The following is a 25,768-nucleotide window of genomic DNA, read 5'->3' as shown; positions in this document are numbered from 1 at the left end:
TATATTTCTGTTCTTATTTAATTTATTTGTTTGATTTAATCTATCTTGAAGTTACTAACGTGTGTATTGTTTTGATAGAAAGAGATACGAGGCATCAAAGTTATTGAGTAATTTGATCTCCCTAATATTTATTCCTTTGATATAGAAATCATGCTTAGAATATTATTTTAATTCCTAGTATCATGTTAGGACGTTGATTTTGATTCCTAGTATCATGTTTAGGGTGTTAACTAATATTTCTAATATCATGTTTCTAGTATCATGTTTAGGCTAATGTTTTGATTATGATTTTTATTAGTGACATGCTAAGGTTTGTTATTAATCCGTTTAGTATCATGTCTAGGATCTTGCTAATCATGTTTAATGATATCTTATTGATGATTTTGATTATGATGATGATTGTTGTGTTAATTTTACATTGCTTGATTATTCATGATTGATTGTTATTGCTTAATCACGCCCTTTCTTGCAGGTTTAAAGGGAATTTGTACTTGAAATACGCCTAATAAGATAACTAATAATTTGATTTTAGGATAATATGATTTTAATTCAAGTGATCTCCAATAATAGATTTATTTGTGCATTAATAATCAACCAACTTAAATTAAACAGGTTTGGGATTAATTTGATTTATGTATGTTGATCGAAAAGAGCACATGAATATCATAAGAATTAAGTAGAGGCCGATTTAGGGCGTGTTCAATCTCTTTTAGGTTGGATTCGTACCATCATCCCCGAATATCCATTCATGGTTCCGGACCACTATGGAGTTAGCGATCTCCGTGACCGTGAATGGTGTAACCTTCACACCCATGAACGGTTTACAAGTTCCTAAAACTTGTTGGCAGCTCTTCTATTTCTAGCTTCTTTTTCTTTGGACGCCACCATGCTTAAATGCATGACCACAGTGGGGCTCAAAGTTGATGGTTGAAATATTCTCTACTTCTAAGTATAATACGTATAATTATACCGTAGAGATAGACTTAGACGTATTACCACCGCGTGATTACGCAAGGCTACTTAAAAATACTTAACTCAATAACAAAACTTGCAACGGAAAACTCAACTTTCTTTTATTAATACTTATAAAAATAAAAACATTGTTATGAGTACTCAAAATAAAGACAAAACCAACTCTCCTAAACTAGGTGAAGCAAATCCCGAGACTCTCATATGCTCATTCATGACTCCATCTGAATATAGTAAACACTGCTTACCATTAAGATAAACTAGGCAAACCAAACAAATAGGAAATACGAATTAGCAATATATACTAAGTACGATAAGTGCAAGATAATGTAAACTCAATTTATTAGCAAAAAACTAATTCCAAACTCATAATTTAAAACCATTTCTCAAACTTCTCAAAATAATTCCAAACTCATAATTCAATACCAATTCCATTAACTCAATAATTCAATATATAGTAATGATTTATAAAATCAATTCCTCTTTTTCAAAACCCAATTCCTCCCCTAAGTGTGCACACCCCCAAGTTAGGATCTTTATATTGAAAGGCTATCATAGAGGAAAGACTCGGTCATACAAAGTCCAAAATCTTATCAACCAAATCCGCATAGTGGGATTAATATAATCATGCTTGTAAAGCTTTAATAAATAATTCAATAAATCCTCATAAAATTCCTCCGTTAAATAATATCAACCTTTATAATAAAATAATTCAAAATTCCTTTTTTATTGAATTCAACATACTTTTAAAATCAACCTTTAGTAAATAATTGAGAATTAAATCTCATATTAATAACTTTTCAAAAATCAATAATTCTTCCTTTCAATATCAAAACCTTTTATTGTATTCAACAAGCTTTTCAAATCGGTTCTTTTTTAAACATGATAAGTAATTCAAACCATTCAAAACATGATATTAAAATAAATCCTTCAATTATATTTATTAAAACATATATTAAAATCAATTCCTCCAAAGATACTTTATTTCATAAATCATAATTCAAATCAATTTAATTCAATCACCAATAAAATCATATTAAACATGCTATTCAAACCAATCACTTTCAAAGGTATCTAGCCACCTAAACGTACATTGATTCCGAATCTCAATCAACACTTTGCACTTTCAAAGTTCAATCACGATTACACCTTGTAATTAACATAACCATAAGGTTATCACAACATCTTTAGACATAAACTCAAATCTAATGTGCATGGATTATAAAATTCTTTTAAAAATAATACTTTAATATAAAATTATAGCTTTGAAATAAATATATATATTTTAGAAAACTAACCATGAAGAAAATAAAAGAATAGGATTAAAGAGAATTGAACTTGCATTGGAAAGAATAGACAGAACTTGCAGAGGCTATAACTCCTTCAATATAACTCCAAATTGGGTGATTCTTAAGCCTAACCTCAAGGATTTTTCGAGAGGAACAATTTTTTATGAAATAGAAAAACCCCCAAAACTGACCAAAAGTGCCCGAAAATTGGATCCAAAGATATACGGGCTGATTTTCTTTTAGAAAAGAGGAGAAGAAAAGTAGGAAAAGGTTGAGGGAAAAGAAGAGTAAGAGAGAAAAATAGAATTGAGTTTTGGTGTGAAGAATATGAGAGGTATGAGGGGGTATTTATAGGCTCATGAATGAGATAATTAGGGTAAGATTTTATAGGAAGAATTATGGTAAATTTAGTGTAAGGAATTACTTGGAAAAGAGGGTTTAAGAATTTAGGAAAGTCTAGTTTATGTTGATTAAGAAATGAAAAAATATGGTAAGTGCTTGATCATGAAATATAAAATGGTAAGTAGGCTTTGCTTGGTGAATAATCAAGAAAGGTTGAAGGTAAATAAATAAGATGATCAAATCTTCGTGAGATGGGAAAAAGGAATTAAGGAAATAAGGAATTTAAGAAAGATATTTAAAATACAAACTTATCAAAATAATTATCCCAAAATTTACATAGTATGGCCGAAAGTATTGAGCCTATACATGCTCATATTTTGGACCTCCCTTGCTAGGTTTAGGAAATATTTACTAGATTTTAAGGATTAAAAATGATTGTGTAAATAATATACTTTGTAGAAAATAATTAATTAGAAAATATCAACTTAAAACTAACTTAATTAACTAAGAAAAATCAGATTTTCTACACTAAGAAAATCCGAAATTATTAGCTAATTAATTAGGATTTTCGGCCCTTTTAAATACTAATTAGGAAATATAATTTTGTTAATAAAATATTCAAAATATATATATAATTCGGTTTTTATTAAAATAAAATAAATGGATAATAAATCTTATCCAAAATCCAAAATAATAATTGAGTTTTGAAAATATTTTTGGCGCTAAAATTCAACTATCATTTTGGCTCCAAAATTTAAATAGAAAATAATATACTAAAATACCCTTTTTAGAAGATAATAATTAATTAATTAGAAAATACGTCTCAAAATACGGGGTATTACATTGCAAACTGAACTTTAACCCCTAAATAGCTAGTCAATAGTTAGTTTATCAAACACTCATACTTAAATTATTTATTTTCACAGCTAACAACTAGTTGACGGCTAACAGCTGCACGTACAACTAACGGCTACTATCACAGCTAACAACTACATTTATAGCAACATTTTTTTGAACGCGCCCTTAATCTAATTTACTCTGTAGCTAATTTGTACCTAGTTAGCTATCGCAATAACTTATTACTCCGTATTTAATTGCGTCCCACGTGTCAATAAAATAATAGGGTAGCATTCTTCATCATTTTGTCCGACAAATTAGCTTGGATTGGCAAGTTAATTTGCTTGGTAAAGCTAATATATTTTCATGTTTTTTACTCCAATGACTAAGCTAGAAAAATTTGGAGTTTTAAAATTACAAATAAGTCTCTAACTATTTTTTCACCATATATCCCTGAGTTTTAACTTTATTTACCATATACCCACGAAAAGGGCATGTTGTGACATGAGTTTCACAAAAATGTCACAACATGCCCTTTTACTTAACTTTGTTCGTAATTAAGGGTAAATTATGCCACGTTGTAGCATCTAATTAACTATTATTTAAATTATCTAATTACTTAATTAAAAAAAATTTGTAAAAAAATATTTAAAAAATTAAAAAATAATCCACCATCCCTACCTAGCGGCCACCCGCCCCCGTCGTTGGCTCCCAGACTGCCATCCCACCGCGTCGGCGCCGCCCTTCCACAGCCTCGCGTCGGTGCCTGCTTCCCTCCCCTGAACCACCTTATCTAACCTCAATTTCACCCTCCTTCTCCGCCTAAAACCCCTCCCTCACTAGCCCTTCCACCTTAGAGAAAACCAAAACCCAAAACCCCTTTGCCGGCGATCCAAATCACCCTCCCTCACGTCGTCCGCCGTTGCCACTTTAGCCAAAAAAAACACCTCCCCCCCCCCCCGAAACCTTAAAACCTCATAATCGAAACCCTAAATTTCTATTTTAGGGTTTCGGCGTGGTGATTTGAGGGGAGAAAGAGGGTGCAGATGGCAGGTGGAGGGGCAACTTGGGTTCGCCGGCGCGGGGGAGAGAGTTTGCGATGCGCGGGAGAGAGTTTGGGCGGCCGGTGATAGTGATTCAAGGGGTTTCAAGGCAAGGAAGGGTTTTAAGGTGAGAGGAGGGTGGTTCAGGGGAAGGGGAAGACGCTGGAGAGGGGTCGGGGTGGTGTCGACGCGGAGTTCAAGGCATAAAGTGTCGGCAATGGCAGGGGGTGGGGGCGTGGTTGGTGGCTAGGCTGAAGTGTGGGTAGGTAGGTGGGTTTTTTTTTTTTTTTTTGATAATTAATCAAATAATTATTATGAAAGTTAAATAATTTAAAAGATGGCCTATAATATGCTGTCATGTGGCATTATTAGCCTTAATGACTAACGATGTTAACGTCCGTTGTCATTTGGGCATTTGGTGATATTCCTGTGAAACTCATGGGTATATGGTGAACTTGAAAATTTTCATTAGCATATAGTAAAAGAACCGTTTTGTTTTTTTTTTTTTTTTTTTTTGGTAATTTCCATAGTTTTGTTTTAATTAACGTTAAAAAAATGAAGCAGCCAAATACAATAGCATAGTTTCACGTAGGGGTGTACACCGGTCCAAAACCGGACCGGACCTGTTGGGACCGGAACCTGAATTACGGGATTTTGAGGACCGGAGACCGGACCTGATTCAACAAGTTCGATTCCGGGTCAGACCTGAAAAATCAGGTCCGATCCGGGTTTGGACCTGAACAGACCTATTTTGTATTTTTTTTTTCACTAGGGGCATATTAGGGGAAATAAAACTCTTAAAAACTAATAAATAAAAAAGGAAATAAAGAAAGGGGAAAAAGGAGAATAATTAAAAGAAAAGGAAAATAAAACAAAGTAAACAAAAATCAGACCCCTATTCATCTTCCCCTTCCATTTCGTTGCTCTACTCTTCGACCCACCTTATTAGGGATGTCAATGGGGCGGGTCAAATAGGAGACCCGCCCCATCCCCGCCCCAACGAGGTGGGGACGGGTCTCGGTTTGGCGGGTGATGGGGCGAGGATGGGGATAAACACCATGCCCGCCATGGGTGATGGGGCGGGGGTGGATTTTGGGTTGTACCCGCCCCATCCTCGCCCCATCCCCGCCCCGCCCCGCCCGTCCCACTTCTTACCCGCCCTACCCCCACCCGCCCCACTTCGTACCCGCCCCACCCCCACTCGCCCCACTTCGTACCCGCCCCATCCCCATCCACCCCACTTTGTACCAGCCCCATCCTCACATCCATGTATTTTTAAAAACAAAATTATATACTTTTATACTATTTTATTAAAAAAATTATGTAAAATAAAATAGTATATTATAATACTTTGTAATACACTTATATTATAAACAAAAAAATGTGTTTTATTAACAATGATTTTTTTCCTTTTGCAATCTTTATTAATTGTGAAGGATTGTGCATTTGGGAGGCGGGGATTAGGCGGGTCTTAGGTGGGGATTAGGTGGGGGTGGATATCCAAGTGGGGGTTGGGGCGGGGATAGTTTTGGAATTGTACCCGCTGGGGCGAAGATGGGGATGAATTTTAGACCCGCCGCGGGGATGGGTATGAAAATTTTAGATGGGGATGGGGATGGGAAGGCCGAAATCCGCCCCGCCCCGCCCCATTGACATCCCTACACCTTATGAATCATCATCATTAGAGCACCCAACCCCGAATACCTCCACTCCCAAAATAAAAAAAGAAAAAACATAAGTTAAACTCACAATTCGAAAGAAACCAAAATTCAACAAGAATTCGAAACAAATGAACCAAAATACTAAATGAAATCGAAAACAGTTATTTAAACTCAAAAAAACCAAAAAAAAATATGAATTCGAAAGAAATGAACTAAAAAAAAGAAATTCAACATGCAAACATCAAACAATCATTATAAGCAATTGAAACATGAATAAACATATAAATTCTCACACTTAATTCATTATTTCGAATACAAAATACCCAAATATAATTAGATTTACAATAAAAAAACAAAACAAACTTATAATGCCAGGATTTTTCGCGCGGTGGCTGATGCAGCATGCAGAAGGGCGGTGGGCGTCTGGTGGACGTGGTGGTTGCCTGAGAGAGTGAGGGAGGGAGGTTGGGCCTGGGAAGGTGTCGGCTGAGACTGAGAGAGTGAGGGAGTTAGGGAACTTAAGGTTACTGGGTTAGAAATGAAAAGTCAGGGATTAGGTGTTTTGATTTTTGAAAAAAATAAGTTTTAGACCGGATTCAGATCGAAACCGAAAACCTTGATTTTCAAGGATCGGGACTGGACCTGAATCTACAGGTCCGGATCAGGTCCGGTCCCAACAAGTCCGATTCAAGTCGGTTTTCAGGTCCAGTCCTATTTATATACACCCTTAGTTTCACGTGGCAACAAATCATTGAACATAGTGGAAACTTTCCACACCCTCCCCAAAACAATTCACCATCTTCCTCCTCCTCCTCCCACACAAACAATCACAACTCCATTTCCATTTCTTCCACTTTCTCTCTCCTCTGACCAAAAATGTCAACTCGAAAACTCATACACCTCTCTCTCCGCCGCACCCACCACCGCCCCTCCACCGTCCGCCACCATGCCACTCTCTCTCCAATCCCTGCAACCCCACCTCCATCAACCCCCTCTCCTCCTCCTCCAACCGCCATGATCTACGATCGATTAGCGGAAACCGTCAAATCTAAGCTCAAAAGTCTCCAAAATCCCGACCCACGGTTCTTACGCTACACCTCTCCACACCCAATTGCCGCCGATCATTCTCAGATCCTTCAGTTTCCTGCTACTCAGATCACTACTCTTCCTAACGGTCTTCGAGTTGTTACTGAGTCACGACTCGCTTCTGGGTCGGGTTCTGTTGGGGTGTATTTGGATTCTGGGAGTCGATTTGAGTCTGATGAGAAGAATGGGGTTGGGAGTTTTTTGGAACGCGTCGTTTTGACGTCGGAGAATGAGGATGCGGCCAATATTGGGGCTGAATTGGAGGGGTTTACTGGGAGAGAGATTTCTGGGTTTTTGGGGAAGGTTGCGGCTCAGAATTCTGGGAAATTGGTTGAGGTTTTTGGGTCTTTGTTGCAGAATTCAGATTTTAGTGATGAGAAGCTCGAGAAAGTTCGGAATGCTATTCTCAGGGAAAAAGAGCTGGTAATTTTTGAAATTCATTATTATTTTACTAATGTTTATTTTAAAATTTTTGATCTTGATTGAACAAAGTTATGGATTCTGGAATTGTTTATTGTGCTATAGTGGAAGTGTTTTAGTATATTAGGATCGGATTTTTTAGATATAATTGCAATTTTTAGATGATGTGATTGTTGTTTTGGGATAGAGGGAGAAGCTATTTCGTCTAATTTATGGAAAATTTTCTTCTGTGGCTGTAGTATAGGGACAGGAAGTGAGGCGACTGCAAGAGTGTTTCATATGTTGTAAATTGTCCTCTTGGTTAGGGATGGGGCTTTGACTCTTTGATGGTGTGATTGTCCGAACTGTTTGTAGTCGATTTTGGTTGGAATGGTGAGGATTGAGAAGGAAGAGGAGGAGGAGATGTCCCTGACAGTTAGGTGATCGCGATAATAGTTTTACACGATAATTGTGAGTTGGGGAGGAGTTGTTGGCGGTAAATGGTCTTTTACATGTCTTATGTTTGCAAATGTTCTTGTGAAGAGGAATTGTAGTTGACTTGATGGATTTTGTTATACATATTTTGATTGTTTTACTTTCAGCAACATCTCCATTATGTTTGCAAATGTGTTGTGTTAGCTATTATCCTGTGATTATGATATCTGCGGTGTGTGTTTATGCTACCTCCTTTTGTTTAATTACTTCTTAGATTTGCTAATTAGATGGAATTGGTGATGCTTTAAGGAAGACATTGCCGCGGGGTAGTTATTGCCCTCATTTGGAGGCAGTCTATTAACCTTGGAGAGATTGAAAAATTGCTTTCATTTCGATGGACTTAGTTTTTCTACAGTTGTTGGTGCTTTGATGTTTAATGTAGTTGCTGTTTCCACATTTCTTCCAGATGGGTGTAGAAGGTGACCAAGTTATCATGGACCAGTTACATGCTACTGCATTCCAGTATACTCCACTTGGTAAAACAGTTTCTGGATCTGCGGATACTATAAAATCCATTACTAAAGCCGATATTCAAGATTATATATCCTCTCACTGTGCTGCCCACAGAATGGTAATTTGTTTTGTATTCTGGATATGTTTTGCTTTTTTGATTTCATTTCGTCTATTTTAGAGGAATCAGTCATAGATGTTGATCCACAAGTGAAAAATTCTGTATGATGGATGTTAGATTAATTATGAACGGTTCCAATTTGATATTCTTGTTAGGTGATTTCTGCTTCAGGAGTTGTTAAGCATGAAGAGGTTGTGGAACAAGTGAAAAAGGTCTTCACTAAATTGTCACCTAATCCTATCACAACTTCTCAGCTAGTTGCCAGTGACCCAGTTAATTTTACTGGATCAGAGGTTTGTGCATGTAGTCATTTGCCCTACGATGTGCTTTTTTAGCACATGATGACCTATCATCTGTCTTCTCTCTTAATCTTTCCAGCAATGAATTTAGGTTCGCATGATTAATGATGATCTTCCCCTAGCACGATTTGCGGTTGCATTTGAAGGAGCTTCTTGCAAAGATCCAGATGCCATTGCGTTAATGGTCGTGCAGACTATGCTGGGTTCATGGAGCAAAACGGAAGAAAGTGGAAAGCATGCGGGGTATGCATATCCAATTATCCATCATGATACATAAGCTCTTTAGCATGTTATTATACACATAAGCTCTTAGCGAAAATTTCCGTTTAACCATTTTGCATGACATTGTGATTGCAGTTCAATATGAAGAAATTGGATACTTAGTTTCTTATTTTTTAGTTTGGTAACATGTAAACAGGTCAGAGCTTGTTCAAAGGACCTCCATTAATGAAATTGCTGAGAGCATCAAAACATTCAATATTAACTACAAAGATACGGGTCTCTTTGGTGTCTATGCTCTGGCTCAGGTGCGTATACACTTAGTAGCTTATAATTAAAGATAATTTATGAGGTGATACCTTTTCTTTTAGCTTCTGGTGTTATCTTTGGGAATTGGGTATTATAGCCCCTTAAAGACAGTTTATTGCCATCATTGTAGAGATTTTGAAGTGTTTGCTGATACCTGCTGTGCCATTTGTTTTATAAATGAGATTTACATGTTTCATTATCTTATACTGACAGCCTGACTGCTTGGATGATCTGTCATATGCAATTATGCATGTAATAAGCAAGTTGTCTTATCGAGTTTCAGAGGAGGATGTTATCCGTGCACGTAATCAGGTACTTGAATTATATTATATTCTTAGATTTGCCACCCCCAGCCTCCCTCCCAAGGGCCTAAAGAGTTCTGCAGCTGTTGCCATGCAATATTTATTATTTGATTGTCCATTTAGCTCCATTTGTCCCTCGTGAGAAGGGTCTCTCAATGTTCCTTTTTATTATATATGTATACATAAAGTAATTCCATAAGTCGGGATGCTATTAAAAAAATTAAATAATTTTTTTTTGTCTAACCATAGAACAATGATTTTAAGAGGTCCATATAACTCCATAAACATGAATTTCCTGTAATTTATGTGTGTGAATGTGGCAAAAGCCTGACTGAGCTACATTTTATTTATATTTTTCAACGGTGGTAACTTGTTAATATATCACTGGACTCTTAATTTTTGGAGTCAGTTTCCTCCTACCTTTTAGTTTGTGACTTCCATGCATGTCATCAAACTTAATCAATGTTTGTTTCTAAATTACTTCTTTAAGGACATGAAGGTACAATTTTGTCTCGTTCACTTTGAATTATACTGGTTTATTGCAGAGATAAGTCATTGCTCTTGGTAATCAAAGAAGGTTTTTAACCACCTACCTTATGCTCATTATCAAGATACCATATTGAACTAACATATGTGCTTAATGCAGCTGAAGTCCTCTCTTCTTGCTAAAAGTAAAGGAATCAGCAGGGCTGCTGAAGATGTTGGGCAGCAGGTAAAATTTCTCATCTTTTTCTCCTTTTCCACATGTTTGTAGGGAATGGGATATTGGTGCATATGTACATCACAATGCTGTATTGACTGTTAAAGCTTCTGAGGTAAAAGCTGTATATGATAGATGCTTAACTAGACGAAACCATAGAAGCTACCTTTTCGTAGTCTGCAAAACTTTTTCTTCATTTAACAGTTTAGGCTTATATGTTTTTTTCTTAGTCCATGATTACTACAATCTCATGAGCTAAATTAGAGTTGTGAACTTTCTGAATGCTCCTTTTGATGGGTTATTTGGCATGCAAATTGTACTCTCTTTTTATTTATTTATTTATTTATTTTTTTAATAACATACGACAATGATTTGAAGAACTCTGTAGGCCTGTAGAGTGTCCATGGGTCAGATGTTTGGAATTATTTCTTAATAAATTTAGACTGGTGGCCATACTTATTTTTTTTTCCCAGCTTACTGACCCAGATAGATGTCACCTTTATTTTGGGTCGTTCTAAAATACAAAGGTAGTATGACACTATGACCTATTAGTGAAAATTCCTCAACAAAAAAGTTTTAAAAAAATGAATTCTTTTTAATAGAAAAACTTTGCACTTTCTCAGTTTAAGATCAAAGATAAGAATTGACACTTAAATCCTGTGGGATAAATATATTAAGTGGAGATTCAATCTGTTTGTGCTACTCAATAGCCATGAGGTTGGTGGTTGCTGTCTTTTGGCAGCTTTCTCTGATGAGACTGGTTTTCTTTTCTTCGTTGTTCCTTGTTCGTCTCCACGGGAAAGCTGTAGAGGATTAAAGCTCAGACCACAGGTGCGACTAAATTGACATGTGGGGTCTGCCACTCATGCTGGCCATTTCCATGAACTGGGTCAATTACTTTGGTTTTGCCCTCTTCAATGGGGGCTTTTGTTTAGTTTTGATGAAAAAAACAATCACTTCTGGGAAAAGGACTATGTTTCTCTTCCTCCTCCCTATTTTGCGTCTTGGCCTATTGCTATGATTCCGACTAATTTACATTGAAATGGTTTGGTCCAAGGAATGACTCCTTTCTACTGTTTTTTCCCCCTTTTTATTGATCGAGTCTGTGCAAGTTAAACTAATGGCTACTGGAATAACAGTTAAATGACTTGGTTAAATTTTATGCTTCCTGATTCATCTTATGGGAACTGTATTTGTGACAATCTGAATTATTAATTCCTCAAAGAAGTTTTTGTTGTAGAGGGAAATAAGAGGAAAAACTTGACAAGTCCTACACCGTATTAAATTAATTAAACTTCTGAAAATGTATTTGTGAGATGTATGACCATATTGCACTGAATTTCTTACGAGGTTTGTATGCATATATGAACTCAAATTTGCCAACTGGATTTAGCCTAAATTTAGTATCCTATTTCTGAAATCTGCTAGTACTTGATAGCAATTTTGCGGGTATGGCTCCCATGATCATTCAGACTTTTCAATCTTAATTTTTTTTGTCTTTATTTTAATTGCAGTTGTTGACCTATGGAAGAAGAATACCCTTCGCTGAACTATTTGCAAGAATTGATGCAGTGGACGCCAGTGCTGTGAAACGTGCGGCTGATCGTTTCTTATTTGATAAGGTAAGTCTATTGTTTTTCAGCTGCATTTTTTTCATTCAGCTTTAGAGGCCCAAATGTATCTTTGCCACCTCATCCTATCCATCAGAATTGGTTTCTGAATGGATAGTTTCCCATGTATGCTATGATGGCCTTTTTACGTGATAAATATAATTTGTACTCGGTATAATTAATTATTGGAATCCCTTGTTGTTTTTACTCCTTCCATCCCTTTTTTCTTGCTTCGTAGGGGTGAAGTTATGTTTTAGTTTTTGTTTGAAAGGAATTGATGAGATAGAAAAGTGATAGGGATAAGTGTAGTGTTTATGCCTTCAGGCCAAATTTCTGTTTTATTTGAGCAAATGTGCAGTATACTAGGTTATTTTCATAGAACGTTTTGCCATCAATATCGTTAGGTTTTCCATATGTGTATACTTATTAATTTTTTTCCTACTTTTTAGGACATTGCAATTGCTGCTATGGGACCAATCAAGAAATTACCCGACTACAACTGGTTCAGGCGCAGAACATACTGGCTACGCTACTAGATTTATTGTGCATTTTGGTTATTTGAAAGTGTAAGGAATCCAATATTTGTCTAGTTCAAAGTTTAATATTTGTTCCTCTCTAATGCTATGTGATTATTTTATCAGATATGTTACACCGTCGTGGTTGGGTGAGAAAAATTGGTCATCACTGACAGCCGCTTCAAGATAAATAAGCTTGAGAAACATTTTATGTACTGCTTTCTTTTGACACTGTCTGATACGAGTACACACTATTTTTTAGTAGATTATGGGCTCTGTGCTCTAAAATTTCTGTACATTTCACTAAAACAACAAGAGGAAAGATACTGCCTCATTTCTCTTTTTTGCTTTTCCTCAATAAATGCGAAATAGAAGGCGCGATTTTGTTTTGTCTATTTTGATCTTACACCCTATATTAATGCATACATACACTAATTGTATTGTCTTTAGGACGATTTATGAAAGCATTTTGATTATCAATTCCTGCAGCCTTCAGATTGCAGTTCAGGGTTTTCAGATAGAACTTTGTGGCCTAGCTAAAAAGGACAAAATTTTGAACCTTGATTGTACATGTTTATACTCCGTAGTATTCAAAACCTCTATTGCACTTAGGTATTTACTGATTTGATAATTTTGGGTCATTAAAGAATTTTGGAATGAGCAAAAGAATATACCAAATGAGAAAGTAAAAATACTTGTGACAGAGTAAGCGATCAATCTCAGAGATCCTCCGAAGAAAAAAAAAAAAAAGAAACTGATGATGATGTACTCTGATAGACTGATAGTCATTGATCATGCACTATTACTGCCGATTAGGACGAACTCGGCTATTATAATTTACAAAGTACGGAGTATACGTATATTTCAATCTTAAGCTTGCCTATACCTCTTTCACTGGACATAAATGCGTAAATACTTGAAGGTGATTTCAAATCTTTAATAGATTAAAAAAAATAAAATAATGTATCTTCGATTTTAATATTAAAAAAGGTCCTACCGGGAGTCGAACCCAGGTCGCTGGATTCAAAGTCCAGAGTGCTAACCACTACACCATAGAACCTTTGATGCTTAATTTAGCATTTGAATAATATTTTATATATATATAAAGATTCAATTATTTGTATAGTATTTTAAAACAGTATCTTCTCAAACCAGGAATAAAATTTACAGTAGATAGGAATTGGTATTGGCATATTGCGCTTTACAAATTAAAAAAAAAAAAAAACATAGCTTCATTATTTTTACTATCTGCTCAAATTACTTGTTCAGTACCTTTTGTGACATTATAATTTCTATCTTTATATTTTTTCTATTTATTAAAAAAAAAAAATTGTGTTTCATAGCATATCTAACTTTGCGTCTTTATTCACGCTTCACTCTTTTTGAACCTGTGACCTATCGTAAACCAGCTCTCAGTCTAACCATTAGGTCAAAATCTCATTGGTACATTAATACATTATTGATGGCTTTACAAACTTGCAAAATGTATGCTATCTGTATAGAGTTGGTTTTCTTGGAAGTATTAACCTATAAGTTTACACTAAAATAAATACGAAGTATATAACTATAAAGCCAAAATTTAAGGATTATTAGTTATTAGTGATGCAAACATATCCCTAAGAACTCAATTAATTATTGAACAAACAAATGACTAACAATAAATTTGTTACTCCAGCAAAGTGGAACGTGTCTTTTATGTATACGACTTATGCCAGCAAAGTGGAACATTAAAAAAATGGAAAAAAAAAAGAAAAAGAAAAAACCTCATAATTTGTTACTCCGTACACAACTGATTTTCAACTTTTACCCTTTTTCTTTTTAATAAATTTTACAAGAAGCCAAATGAAGTTACATAGTTACAGGGGTGATTCTGAGCATGTGCAAGGTGGTCGATCGCACAGGGCTTCTAAGTAAAACTACTATAAAAAGGCTCCGGTTTTTGAATTTAGTAACATATTTTTCCTAAAAAAAATAATTTTAGGGCCCAATTTAACAAAATTGCACCGGGCCACTTTTAGTGTTAGCATTTATAGCCTCACCTTTGTATAGTTATATAAGTTAATGCTTTAACTGATTAGAAGACTTTCTGTTCCAGTAACCACAAATTTCATGAGTGAATTGTGTGATTATGTGAAGTCACAACTTTGTTGCTATTTCTCCTACAATATATTGGTACATTAAATGTGTATTTTTTTTTTTGAGAACAAGTGTGTATTTAAAGTAGGTCAATCAATTTTGTTTTCCTATTCAAAAATAAATAAATATAATTATAAAATATAATATAAAATTAAATTAAAAAAAAATCAATTTTGTTTTATTTTTAATTTCTTTGATTTGCTTGTGATATTGTATGCCAGACTCTATTTGCTTTACCTTAATCTTTCCTTGTTTGAACTAGTTTATTTGTACATAATTAACTCGATATATAGAAATTCGAAATTTATGAATCTATATATTAGTTTTGTGTTGAGCTTGAATATAACCCTAATATGAAATTATCAGAGCTTGTAATGCAATCGAGGGTCGTGAGGAGAGAATTTTCTTACGAAAAATAATCTATTTCTAGAAAAAAAATGCATTTTGATCCCGTCCTACTAAATTGTGCTAATAAGTGTAGTTAAAAATTAAATTATATTTAAATTTTTACTTATCTTTTTAACATTTTTCATGTTTCAATCACATGCATCATTCTCGAGACTCCAAGAGTCCAGGTTATCACATCACCAAACTTGTAAACCTGGCAACTAAGGCGATGTACAATTCACATGATCTAATCTTTTTTAGATTTGACTAAATTTTGACCTTACATGTACATTGATCTGTAAGATTAAAAAAAATGTTAAATTAGATATTAGATTAGTAGTAATATATATGTACTTTCTATATATGAAGTTTTCATAATTATCTATGTTACAAAAATAAAGATATTCAACAATTAACAAAAGCAAATAAAAAAAAGAAGACCTGATCTGATTACTTATGAAATAAGCTAATATAAATTTGAATAAGTTGAACTGTACAAATCATATTTTTTACTTTTCAAAGAAAGAACTGTACAAATCATATTTTTTTACTTTTCAAAAAAGAATTTTTTTTTTTCAAGAGTCACACGAAAAATAATGCAGACAAAATTCAATTTATTAATTGACATCAACTTTTGGAAGCAAAAATTTAACGATGTACCGTTACTCGAAAATTTGAATTGTACAAAAAAAAAAAAAAGAAAAAGAAAGAAACGCATCAACTACACTTCCACATTGATTCTATTTCACTTTTTTTTTTTACTCCCTTATTAATTAGGAGTATCAAAAAAAATTTGATTTTCCACCTAGGTAAGCAAACTTTTAAAGCAATGTGTCTATAAATACTTTGTTTACTTGGAGACATTTCTACACATGACATACAGAAAACTTCAAAAAACGAAATAAAGAGAGAGAGAGAGAGAAAAAAAAAAATGGGTGCTAAGTTAAACATCACCTTAGTCCTTATGCTGCTTACAACCATATTTGCTATTGATGCTAAAATTGAAAATGACTGGGAATTTGCCCGTGCAACGAACTACGGTGGCATGGATGGACGTGAAACCATGCGTAAGTTTTTCAATATCTTATTTCTCTTTTTTATATATTCCGGCCTTATTTTATTTGACTTAACGTTGATAAGTAATGTTGACATGTTGTGACTATGTGTAAAAGTTCCGTACAAATTATCAGGTGCATTAGAGATCGGAGACATCACCATATATAAACATGATTTCAACATGTCTTAAAATTGAATTTCATTTAAAGTTTTAGATCGGGATATTAATTGGGGAAATATAGGATGCATGGTAGAATTAACACTGAAAAGATATAACTAGAGATAATTGGATTGGCGGGCCTTGTTATTTTTACACCTTTTTTTTTTTTTTTTTTCTTTATTATAATTTTTTAACAGTATATTTACACCTAATTAATAAAGCAAAATAGATTTGAATGTATGAAGAATGAAAATTATTTTCTTGAATAGTTATTACCTACGACTATACAAGTACATCATTTAATTGTAACCCGATCCCTATATTCTTTTCATTACTTTTTCCAATTTGCATGACTTTTTGAGTTTTTCAATCTCAAAAAAAAATTCTAATAGATTTAGGTGAGGCAAGTATATATATATATATATATATATATATATATATATATATATATATATATATATATATATATATATATATATTTTTTTTTTTAATGTCTATTTAATAGCAAGGGATTAGATTAAACCATTTATTAATGTTATAGAAACGTAATTTCTTAAAGCTTTAACCCATGCATGAATTGTATGGTATCTAACTCTTTGCTTCAATTTCTCAAAATCATCATCGATAAGAAAACAACAACAAATTGATTGTAGAGAACAATAATGAACACAGACCTTAGATGCATGCATGCATGCATCATTCTAGGCAATAATTAAGTTATACTCACAATTTGATTTTTGTTTGATTATATATGCTTCAAGTAACAATTAGATATGCCCTAATCTAAGTTTTAATATGTTAAAAACTATACAAAATTAAACTTGTTATTTTTTTCACAAATTGGCCTGGTGATCATATTATGTACACTTGCAGAAGGAGCTTGTGGGTATGGAAATCTCACCCAACAAGGCTATGGACTCGAAACGACAGCATTAAGCACGGCCCTCTTCAACGACGGTCTAACATGTGGCGCTTGCTACCAAATCATGTGTAAAGACTCAAAATGGTGTCTTAATGGTACCCAAATCCATGTAACAGCCACCAACTTTTGCCCTCCTAACTACACTAAACCTAACGAAAATTGGTGCAACCCTCCCTTGAAGCACTTTGATCTATCACAACCAATGTTTAGGAAAATCGCGGTGTATGAGGCAGGCATTGTCCCTGTGGCTTATCGCCGGGTAAATTGTAATAAACAAGGAGGCCTTAAGTTCGAGTTTAAGGGAAACCCGAATTGGATCCTTGTACTCGTTTATAACGTGGGTGGTGTAGGGGATGTTGAGGATGTTAAGGTTAAGGGTTCCGACACTACTAGTTGGTTACAAATGAGAAGGAATTGGGGACAAAATTGGGAGACTAATGCTACGCTTGTTGGACAAAGTTTGTCGTTTCAAGTGACTACTAGTGATGGAAAAATGGTGCAAGCTGATGATGTGGCTCCTGCTTCATGGAAATTTAATCAAACTTATGTTTGTAAAAGACAATTTAGGTAATTTGTATTACCATTCTTAAAAAAAAAAAAAGGTAATTTGTATTACCATCCTGTAATTTGAGTAACATGTGTGTTGAGCAATAGGGATGGGGGCTCTAGATGATGTATAATCTGAAGTTAATGATAAATCAATATTAACAGAGTTACGAGAAAGTTTAAGTATATTAATGGGTTTAATCGAATATAAATCTAGAATTGCTTAAATGAATCTTGGCTCAATAGACAATACGGTCAATCACTTTTGAAATAACGGATTGATTTGTGAATCCCCTCAAACAATCTGGAATCTTTGTAGTCTGAAGACTCTAGACTATGGACTGTATGAGGTTAATATTCTTTATACTATCATGATTAATTCTCTCGTCTTTGATTTAACGTATAGGATGTCAATCAAAGTTTCTTATTTGTTCGTCGGTAATTATGTGTGATGGAAAGCAAGGCTTAATGAAATGGTATTGATGTTGATCCGTTGATGTCATGTAAAAATTAGTTATGTATATTTAACCCTCTTTATACCTGTAAGTTTTGGTGTGGAGTGAGGACGTGTGGTCTTTGTATAGTCAGCTAACTTAGTTGGTTAAAGTCTAGGAAGTGGTATCCAAGACCTAAGATCAAATTTTATTTACATACATCATCTATCCATTTTACTTCTCTTTACACCCACCAAAAAAAAAATAAAAATAAATAAATAAAATAAACATGACTGGAAAAGTAAATATAGAGTGCAAATAATCTGTGTGATTCACTTTTTATCAGTACAAATACAATTGGAAGAATAGTCACATAAACACCCTTTGTTGTTTCTTTTCAATCTTTCATTTCAATTTTTCCCAGTTTCAAATTCACTTTCAGTCCAAATTGAATGGTTCAACAAGCAAAGAAGTTCTTAAACCATTGAACAGAATTCTTGGCATATCTCTTTTGATTGTTCTGGTAATCCACATAATAAAGACCAAATCTAGAAGTATATCCTGCTGCCCATTCCCAGTTATCCAGAAATGACCATGCAAAGTATCCTTTCACATTACACCCATCTTCCCTGCATTTTTAACAAATAATCAACCTTGTAAATGATTCGATCCGAATTGTATTAGGCCTAGCTAATTAATAACATCATGTACTTCCTTGCATCATTGTTACTTACTTGATAGCTGCAGCCAAATTTTCAAGATAGCCGGTGTAGTATCGAATTCTTTTCTCGTCTTTAAGCGAGTCATTCAAGGATCTGAATATATTGTTCCCATCATCCATCCCTGCAACAATTCAGATTTTAAGTGCACTATATTTCAGAGTTCTAAGTGGTGTAGCAGTATGTTCTGTTACACTGAGAAATATTTTGTTATTTGACAAAAGGCGAGTACTCGACTCCCCGGCCTATCTCAGGGTGCCGGGGGTAGCTCCAACCACCTGAGCAGCCTGCGCACTCTATCTTATAAGAGTTACATCATGTTATAGTAGATGTTATGTTGGACTGTAACACATATATATGTATGTGATGCTTACATAAAGGCCAACTATTTCGCAACAGTAGCAGATTTAAAATGCTAGTTTACCATTTTCAGTTATGATGACCATAGGATTTCCATATTTGTTCTTGATATAATTCATCAATTCTCTCATTCCCCGAGGTACAATGTACAGCCATATCGAATTAGCCCTCTCTCCGATAGGTTTCCCGTCATGACCAAATGCTGAAAATGAAAAGAAAAAAAAACACAAATGGTTGAAATTCTAATATAGTCAGATCAAGTAGCAGCATAAATTGATTAAGTAGGGTTCAAGTAAGATTTACGCGAAGTTACAGTGCCAGAATCAGCAAGAGCATCATTGAGCAGAATCCCAATAATATCAGTCTTGTTGTTTCTTGCATAATATGTAGTGTAATGATTTATGCCAACGAAATCTAGAGACCCTTTGAGAAGAGCTGATTCTGCTGCAGTAAATTTTGGCAAACGGTCCCCTACTCGCTGCCTCATTGAAGCAGGATAGTCTCCAAACATCAATGGATCAAGAAACCTAACAATTTTTTATTCCACTTAGTTATATCATTTTATTCGAAAATGTAGCTAAACTTATAGCTAGAGTAAATATAATACTCCAAAAGATTATCAATCATACCAGCCAAGCTGAAAATCCTGTGCTCTTTGAGCTGCTTCAATATTTTCTGTTGTGTTGGTTTCTGGCTCATACCACATCACATCTAACGCTGCTCCAATTGATCCGCGCTGTTTTCTCTGCCAATATCACAAACATTCAATTAAAACTACTATCTAAACATGTCACTAGTACTCTCAATCAAGTTAACTCTTCCAAGTACATAATAATGTTAAAAGTTGATCTTTAGATTAAAAGTCAGCTGATAAATTCACAATAAAAGTACATTTACCTGGTATTTTCTTCTGTAAATATCGACTGCAGTACCATGAGCAAGAAGCAAGTGATGAGCAACAATATAAGGCTCAGTGGCAGAGTTCCCTGCCCTGCAAAACAAATGGAGGAGGATAGAGCACCGCCCTGGAGCAAAAATGCCTATATCATAGCCTTGAGAAGCAACTGTATGGGGCTCGTTTAGTGTTATCCAGTGCTTAACTCTGTCCCCAAATTTCTGATATAGAGTCTCCGCGTAGACCCCAAAATCATTTCTGAAATTAAACATACATACAGAGAAAAGCACCGTATAAAAATGTATATCAACCTAATAAACAACATGAACTTCGAGTTGATATATGATGGAGAATTATTACATGATTTGAGGGCTAAGCCAACTTTTGTAAGCATCCTCCAAGGCTTGAGGAGTGTCCCAATGGTACATTGTCACGTATGGTTGAATTCCTATAGCACATAGTTAAGCCACATTTTCACTATAATTAATAGCATTCGATAACTACATAGTCCTATCAAAATCGATTGATAAATTATGTACCATTAGTTAGTAATGCATTGATTAGATTGTTGTAGTGATCAACTCCGGCTTGATTTATCTGGCCAGTTCCATCTATCAATCAAAACATTGTGTATGATTAAGCACCAAAAGAAAGTTTCATTTAAGGACTAGCAGTTGCTAATCAAAAGAAAGTTTCATTAGTGGAGAGATGAATTACTTGGAAATATCCGAGTCCAAGATATCGAAAACCTGTATGCATCGACTCCCATGTCCTTCATAAGTTTTACATCTTCCTGTTTATGTCCATAAAATTTAATAACATGCAAAAACATAGAACAATATTTTTGAATTTATGCTATGAACATCAAAGTGAGACAATTAGTGGTTCATGGAGGCGGATGTACCATGCGCATGGTACATCCATTCAAAAAAAAAAAAAAAAGCGGAAAGAACATTGTATAGAAATGTAAAGAACATTTAGTTAAAATAAAAAGAACATTTAATTAAAGTGAAAAGAACATGGTATAGAATTGTAAAGAACAAATATCTAAAGTGAAAAACAACATATTGTTAAAATGTAATGAACGTGATAAAACAAAAAAACATAAGAGATATAAAAAAAACATAAAGCTATTAATAATAATGAACATGACACTATTTTATAAAGAACACACTGTTAAATAATATTCTTTATCTCCGCGTTATTTAATTGTTAGTGTAATGTTTTTTATTTGTGACATAATATTCATTGTTTACAGTGAAATGTTCTTTAAATTTTGTCTTTAGATTATGGTGGGTGAATATAAATAATGTTCATTATATAATATTATCATGTTATTTATTAATATTATGGATGTTTTTTAGATATATAAAAAGAAACATCTTTACAAAATAATTATATGTTCATTCCGCCTTTTATCAAAAATCCGGATGTACCACAACTCCACAAAGAAAATTTCAAAAGTGAGAGTAGTTCTTACTAGGTATTTATGATAATGATCATTTGCAACATCAGCGTTACTAAAATCAATGACTTTGCCTGCACCAAAATTAACAGATTTGACATGATTAATGAGTAATTGACTATTGAATTTGAATCTTCTAAGTTCAAAAATCTTATATCATGAATAGTTTGTCCTTGGTCAAAGACTTGATCATATAGGAGACAGCATGAATAGACGGCCTAGAGAGCTAAAAGAGGGCCGAAATAGTCATACAAAAAGACTTTTTGTTAATTGATACGAGGTTCAGATTTTTAATTCGATTACTTAATACAAGCCTGCCTAATAGGCTAATAGCTATCATTCGATGAGGACTACTGGACTACTATATGATACTTAGCTCAGCTCGCGTTGTACTGAAAATTATTTACTCCGTGATATAAATACCATCATAATTTATCTTGAGTACTAGCGAGAAACAAGTACCATCATAAGCATTCCAAATATCAACAGAAACATATATCATTATAATTATTTGAGACGTGGCCACACTTATCTATAATGACACAAATCACACAATATCAATATTCTTTTAACTAGGTTGGCTAGTTTCCCGGAGATTTGAAAGCTTTGAATATGCATTGTTCTCAACAACTTAAAAAGTGTTGCAAATGTAGTTATGACTTTGTGTGTTAGACGAAAGTCACATTTATACTAATACGAGAATAACGTCCTAAATTAAGATTAGTCATCATTTATATTTCATGATTCTCGAAATTTGAGACTTGTATAAATCACCTACTCCTCAAAAATGTGAGTGCGACGACTTTTTTTTTTTTTTTTTTTAATATAAGGTAAGAAAAAGAGAGAATATTGGCATAATATTATGACTTTATAGGCCAAAGGTAAAAGGATTAATGGCGTAAATAGTGTGATACGTATGAATTATTCTATAATAAAAATAAAATAAAAAATTACCAAATTTGTGTGCAAATGTGTCCCAGACAGAGGGTCCCCTGCCGTCCTCTTTTACAGCTCCTTCGTACTGCAAAATTAATATGCACCCAATATTTCAAATTTCATTAAATTCATTCTCTTTGTGGCCTAATAGGCCTAATACAGTATTGCTAAAGCACCATCTTAAAAATTAGAATAGTCAAGGAAAAAAATAAATTAAGAAATTTGAACTATGACTTGCTCCCTCAGTTTCTTTTTTTAACCAAGGGCCCGTTTTATGTGAGAACTTTAACGGATAAATGGTGTAAATAAAAACGGACGAATAGAGTATATTACACGAGAGTAAGGGATAGCTCGGTGGTTAAAGTTTCCCTCCCAATTTTAATAAATTATGGAATAGATTCTCGCTAATCTGCTCTTATGACTCTCTAAACAAAATAAATTGTGTATCTTAGGATAAAAGATTATTGGGTGGCAAAGAAACAGAGATTAGTGGACAAAGGGCCTAGCTAGATGCCCAGACAGCCATACTTCCACATTGACTTCTCACATCTCTTCACATTCAAACTCTTTACCAACCCCACTATACTAGTGCAACAGATTAAAACCAATATTCTTTTTTTTTTTTTTCATTGGAAAATATTTATAGAAGTGAAAATTACCTAAATATCTCAACAAAAAGGTTTATATTCTTAAATAAACATGAGTACTAAAGATAAAATATATAGAGTATAAGACTTTAATCTTCATATCATACTCAAGGTATGTTCTAATAATATTATGTAATCGTAAAAAAAAAAACATAATAATTACTCGTAATACACATTCAAACGCTAAAACCATACTCAACTTTGTTAGTATTTTGTATGGAGTATCTTATGTCGTATGTAGTATGAATAATCCCAAAGTACTCCACCACCTATTTCAGGCATACTTACTACCCTAATTTCTGCGTTACGTCTTATTCACCAACTTAGCTAATGTGCCTTGAAGGAACTATTTATAAATATATAAGGAATTCCTTCTAAACAAAGCTAAGATTACACCAGCATTTTCGACATATTATCATTACAAGGTCGGACCCATTTTGCTTTTTTGCCCTCTAAGTGAACATCCACAAATAAGTCAAAATTATACTTTTTAAGGTTTAAAATCGCCTACATACAAAAGTACATAAAATATTTTTGGATTCGCCACCGCTGAACAGCCGATGCAAGTATATTTTAACAAAAAGTCTAAACTAATTCGTACTAATCATACAATAAATAATTAATATTTCATAATCAATGTCATTTGTTTTAAAAATAAAAATTGCTTTTTGCATATTGCCTTTGGCTTTATGCTTCACTTTCTTTTATTTGGCATTCAACTAGAATAAGCTAGAAGCAAGGAATAAAACTCGCAAGACTTCCTCCTTAAAATTTTTAAGCTTTTGTCTCATCTCTATGGTCTATCCTTTGTTTCTTATTTCCTCCTCTAATTATTCTTTGTCATCTTACATTCTCTCTACCACATATTCTTTTAAAAAAGAAAATTATTCATACTTTCTACGATTTATTTTGTTTTTTTGGTTGCAATGTTAGTGACTTTTTCAGGTGTCGTGAAATCTTATTAGACACTTCTAAAAAGTTCTAAACATATATTTTAAGTATTAATAACTACTTATCAAAATTCAAACATATTAGCAGTTGAAATTATGCATCGACAAAGGTTGATAATAGATACGAAGAAAGTATTATAAAAAATTACAAACATACAAAGACGTATCACATGACTAAACTAGCTATCTCCTGCAATTTCCTTCATTTCTTGTGACGATATTCTTAAGGAAAAAAAAAAAAAAAAAAAAAGGTAGCGTACCTGATAGGCAGAAGATGCAGTGCCAAAAACAAAGCCCTTTGGAAAACTCTTTCTACTAACATTTGTAGAACAATCACAATTAATCGGTTTAATAATCGCGATTAATGCAAGAATCAAGCTTATAATTAGCTTGTTTCTATGATTCATCACCATGCTTTCTGAACGAAATTCAAAGAATGTATGTAGTCTAGAAATAGAGAGGAAATAAAAACAAGAGAATGAAATAACGGGATAGGCACTTTTATAGTAACACTAATAATATGGTTTTGGGGAATTAATTAAGGCTAGGATAAGGAAAAAAATGATTGATTAATTTGACTGATTTAATTATAATAGGTAAATGAAGTTGTGGTTGGAAAGTTGAAATAAAAATGAAAATGAAATGATTATGATTATGATATGATATTAGTGAGTGCTAAACTGTGCGTTTAAATTGGAGTTTAATTTATAGGAGGAGAGAGAAAAAGAGAGAGAAGAGAAAAGTTGGAACGGAAAAGAAGAGTGGTGGGAGTAGGGGTGTACAAAAATTGGCCCGGACCTGAAACCGGACCTGAACCGACCTGAACCGGACCGGACCTGACCCGGACCTGTTGATTCAGGTCCGGTCCCGGTTCTTAAAAATCCAGGTTCCCGGACCCGGTCCAAACCCGGGGTTTTCAGGTCCGGACCTGAAACCCGGGAAATCGTAATTAAAAAAAAAAAAAAAAAAAAAAAAAAAAAAAAAAAAAAAAAACAAGAAAATATCTGATTCTCTCAGCCTCCCTCAATCTCTTTCATATTTTTAAGTTCTAACCCTAACTCCCTAAGCCCAAACTCTCGGCCTCCCTCAATCTCAACTTCTCAACGCGGCTGTCCGGCTGTCCCAACTCGCTCCGGCCACCGCCCACTGCCGACACCTCCCTCATTCTCTCAGGCGATGCACACCGATAATATCTGGTAAGTATTTGCTTATAATTTTGGTATTTTTAATTCGAAATAATAAATTAAGTGTGAGAATTTATATGTTTATTCTTGTTTCAAATTTTCAATTGCTTTTAATGATTGTTTGATGTTTGCATGTTGAATTTCTTATTTTTAGTTCATCTCTTTCGAATTTCTGTTTTTTTTTTTGGTTTTTTTGAGTTTAGGGTTCATAAGAATTAAGAAGTTTAGGGTTCAAGTGCGAAATTTAGTTCGAAATTTTGTGTTTATTATGATTATTAAGATTAATTTAGTGCGAAAATTTGTGTGGTAGGGTGGGTTGGGGTGG

At 34.0% G+C, this 25,768-nt stretch overlaps 3 protein-coding genes and 1 non-coding gene across 5 annotated transcripts; 2 read left to right on the top strand and 2 right to left on the bottom strand.

Annotated features, from left to right (window-relative positions):
- The first annotated feature begins 6,889 nt into the window (after positions 1–6,889).
- On the top strand, positions 6,890–13,041 carry LOC110686137 (probable mitochondrial-processing peptidase subunit beta, mitochondrial). Its single transcript, XM_021862718.1, has 10 exons — positions 6,890–7,650; positions 8,528–8,692; positions 8,848–8,985; positions 9,083–9,234; positions 9,410–9,518; positions 9,733–9,831; positions 10,468–10,533; positions 12,036–12,143; positions 12,581–12,697; positions 12,773–13,041. The coding sequence occupies exons 1-9, from the start codon at positions 7,018–7,020 to the stop codon at positions 12,665–12,667; spliced, it is 1,557 nt and encodes a 518-aa protein (XP_021718410.1). The 5' UTR covers positions 6,890–7,017; the 3' UTR covers positions 12,668–12,697; positions 12,773–13,041.
- A 593-nt stretch (positions 13,042–13,634) lies between these two features.
- On the bottom strand, positions 13,635–13,706 carry TRNAQ-UUG. The gene has a single exon. It is a non-coding gene; the product is annotated as a tRNA-Gln (tRNA).
- Positions 13,707–15,962: 2,256 nt separating this feature from the next.
- Positions 15,963–18,144, top strand: LOC110686135 (expansin-A25-like). The gene is made up of 2 exons (XM_021862717.1): positions 15,963–16,236; positions 17,259–18,144. Exons 1-2 carry the CDS (start codon positions 16,101–16,103, stop codon positions 17,876–17,878), a joined length of 756 nt encoding a protein of 251 aa, XP_021718409.1. The 5' UTR covers positions 15,963–16,100; the 3' UTR covers positions 17,879–18,144.
- Positions 18,145–18,581: 437 nt separating this feature from the next.
- On the bottom strand, positions 18,582–24,853 carry LOC110686134 (beta-glucosidase 6-like). Of its 2 annotated transcripts, XM_021862715.1 has the most exons (12): positions 24,520–24,853; positions 22,681–22,747; positions 21,742–21,800; positions 20,979–21,054; positions 20,801–20,872; positions 20,622–20,709; positions 20,264–20,519; positions 19,996–20,111; positions 19,670–19,893; positions 19,431–19,568; positions 19,022–19,130; positions 18,582–18,916 (listed from the first exon to the last, which is right to left on the bottom strand). In XM_021862715.1, the coding sequence occupies exons 1-12, from the start codon at positions 24,670–24,672 to the stop codon at positions 18,745–18,747; spliced, it is 1,530 nt and encodes a 509-aa protein (XP_021718407.1). In that variant the 5' UTR covers positions 24,673–24,853; the 3' UTR covers positions 18,582–18,744. The 2 variants fall into 2 exon arrangements, with proteins under 2 accessions (XP_021718407.1, XP_021718408.1); XM_021862716.1 differs by lacking the exon at positions 21,742–21,800 and having other exon boundaries at positions 24,520–24,539.
- Positions 24,854–25,768: the final 915 nt, after the last annotated feature.

This window comes from Chenopodium quinoa, unplaced genomic scaffold (genome assembly GCF_001683475.1).
Source record: "Chenopodium quinoa cultivar QQ74 unplaced genomic scaffold, ASM168347v1, whole genome shotgun sequence".
Classification (NCBI taxonomy): domain Eukaryota; kingdom Viridiplantae; phylum Streptophyta; class Magnoliopsida; order Caryophyllales; family Amaranthaceae; genus Chenopodium; species Chenopodium quinoa.
Note: the sequence above shows the minus strand (reverse complement) of the source record. Positions and strands in the feature narration are given on the sequence as shown.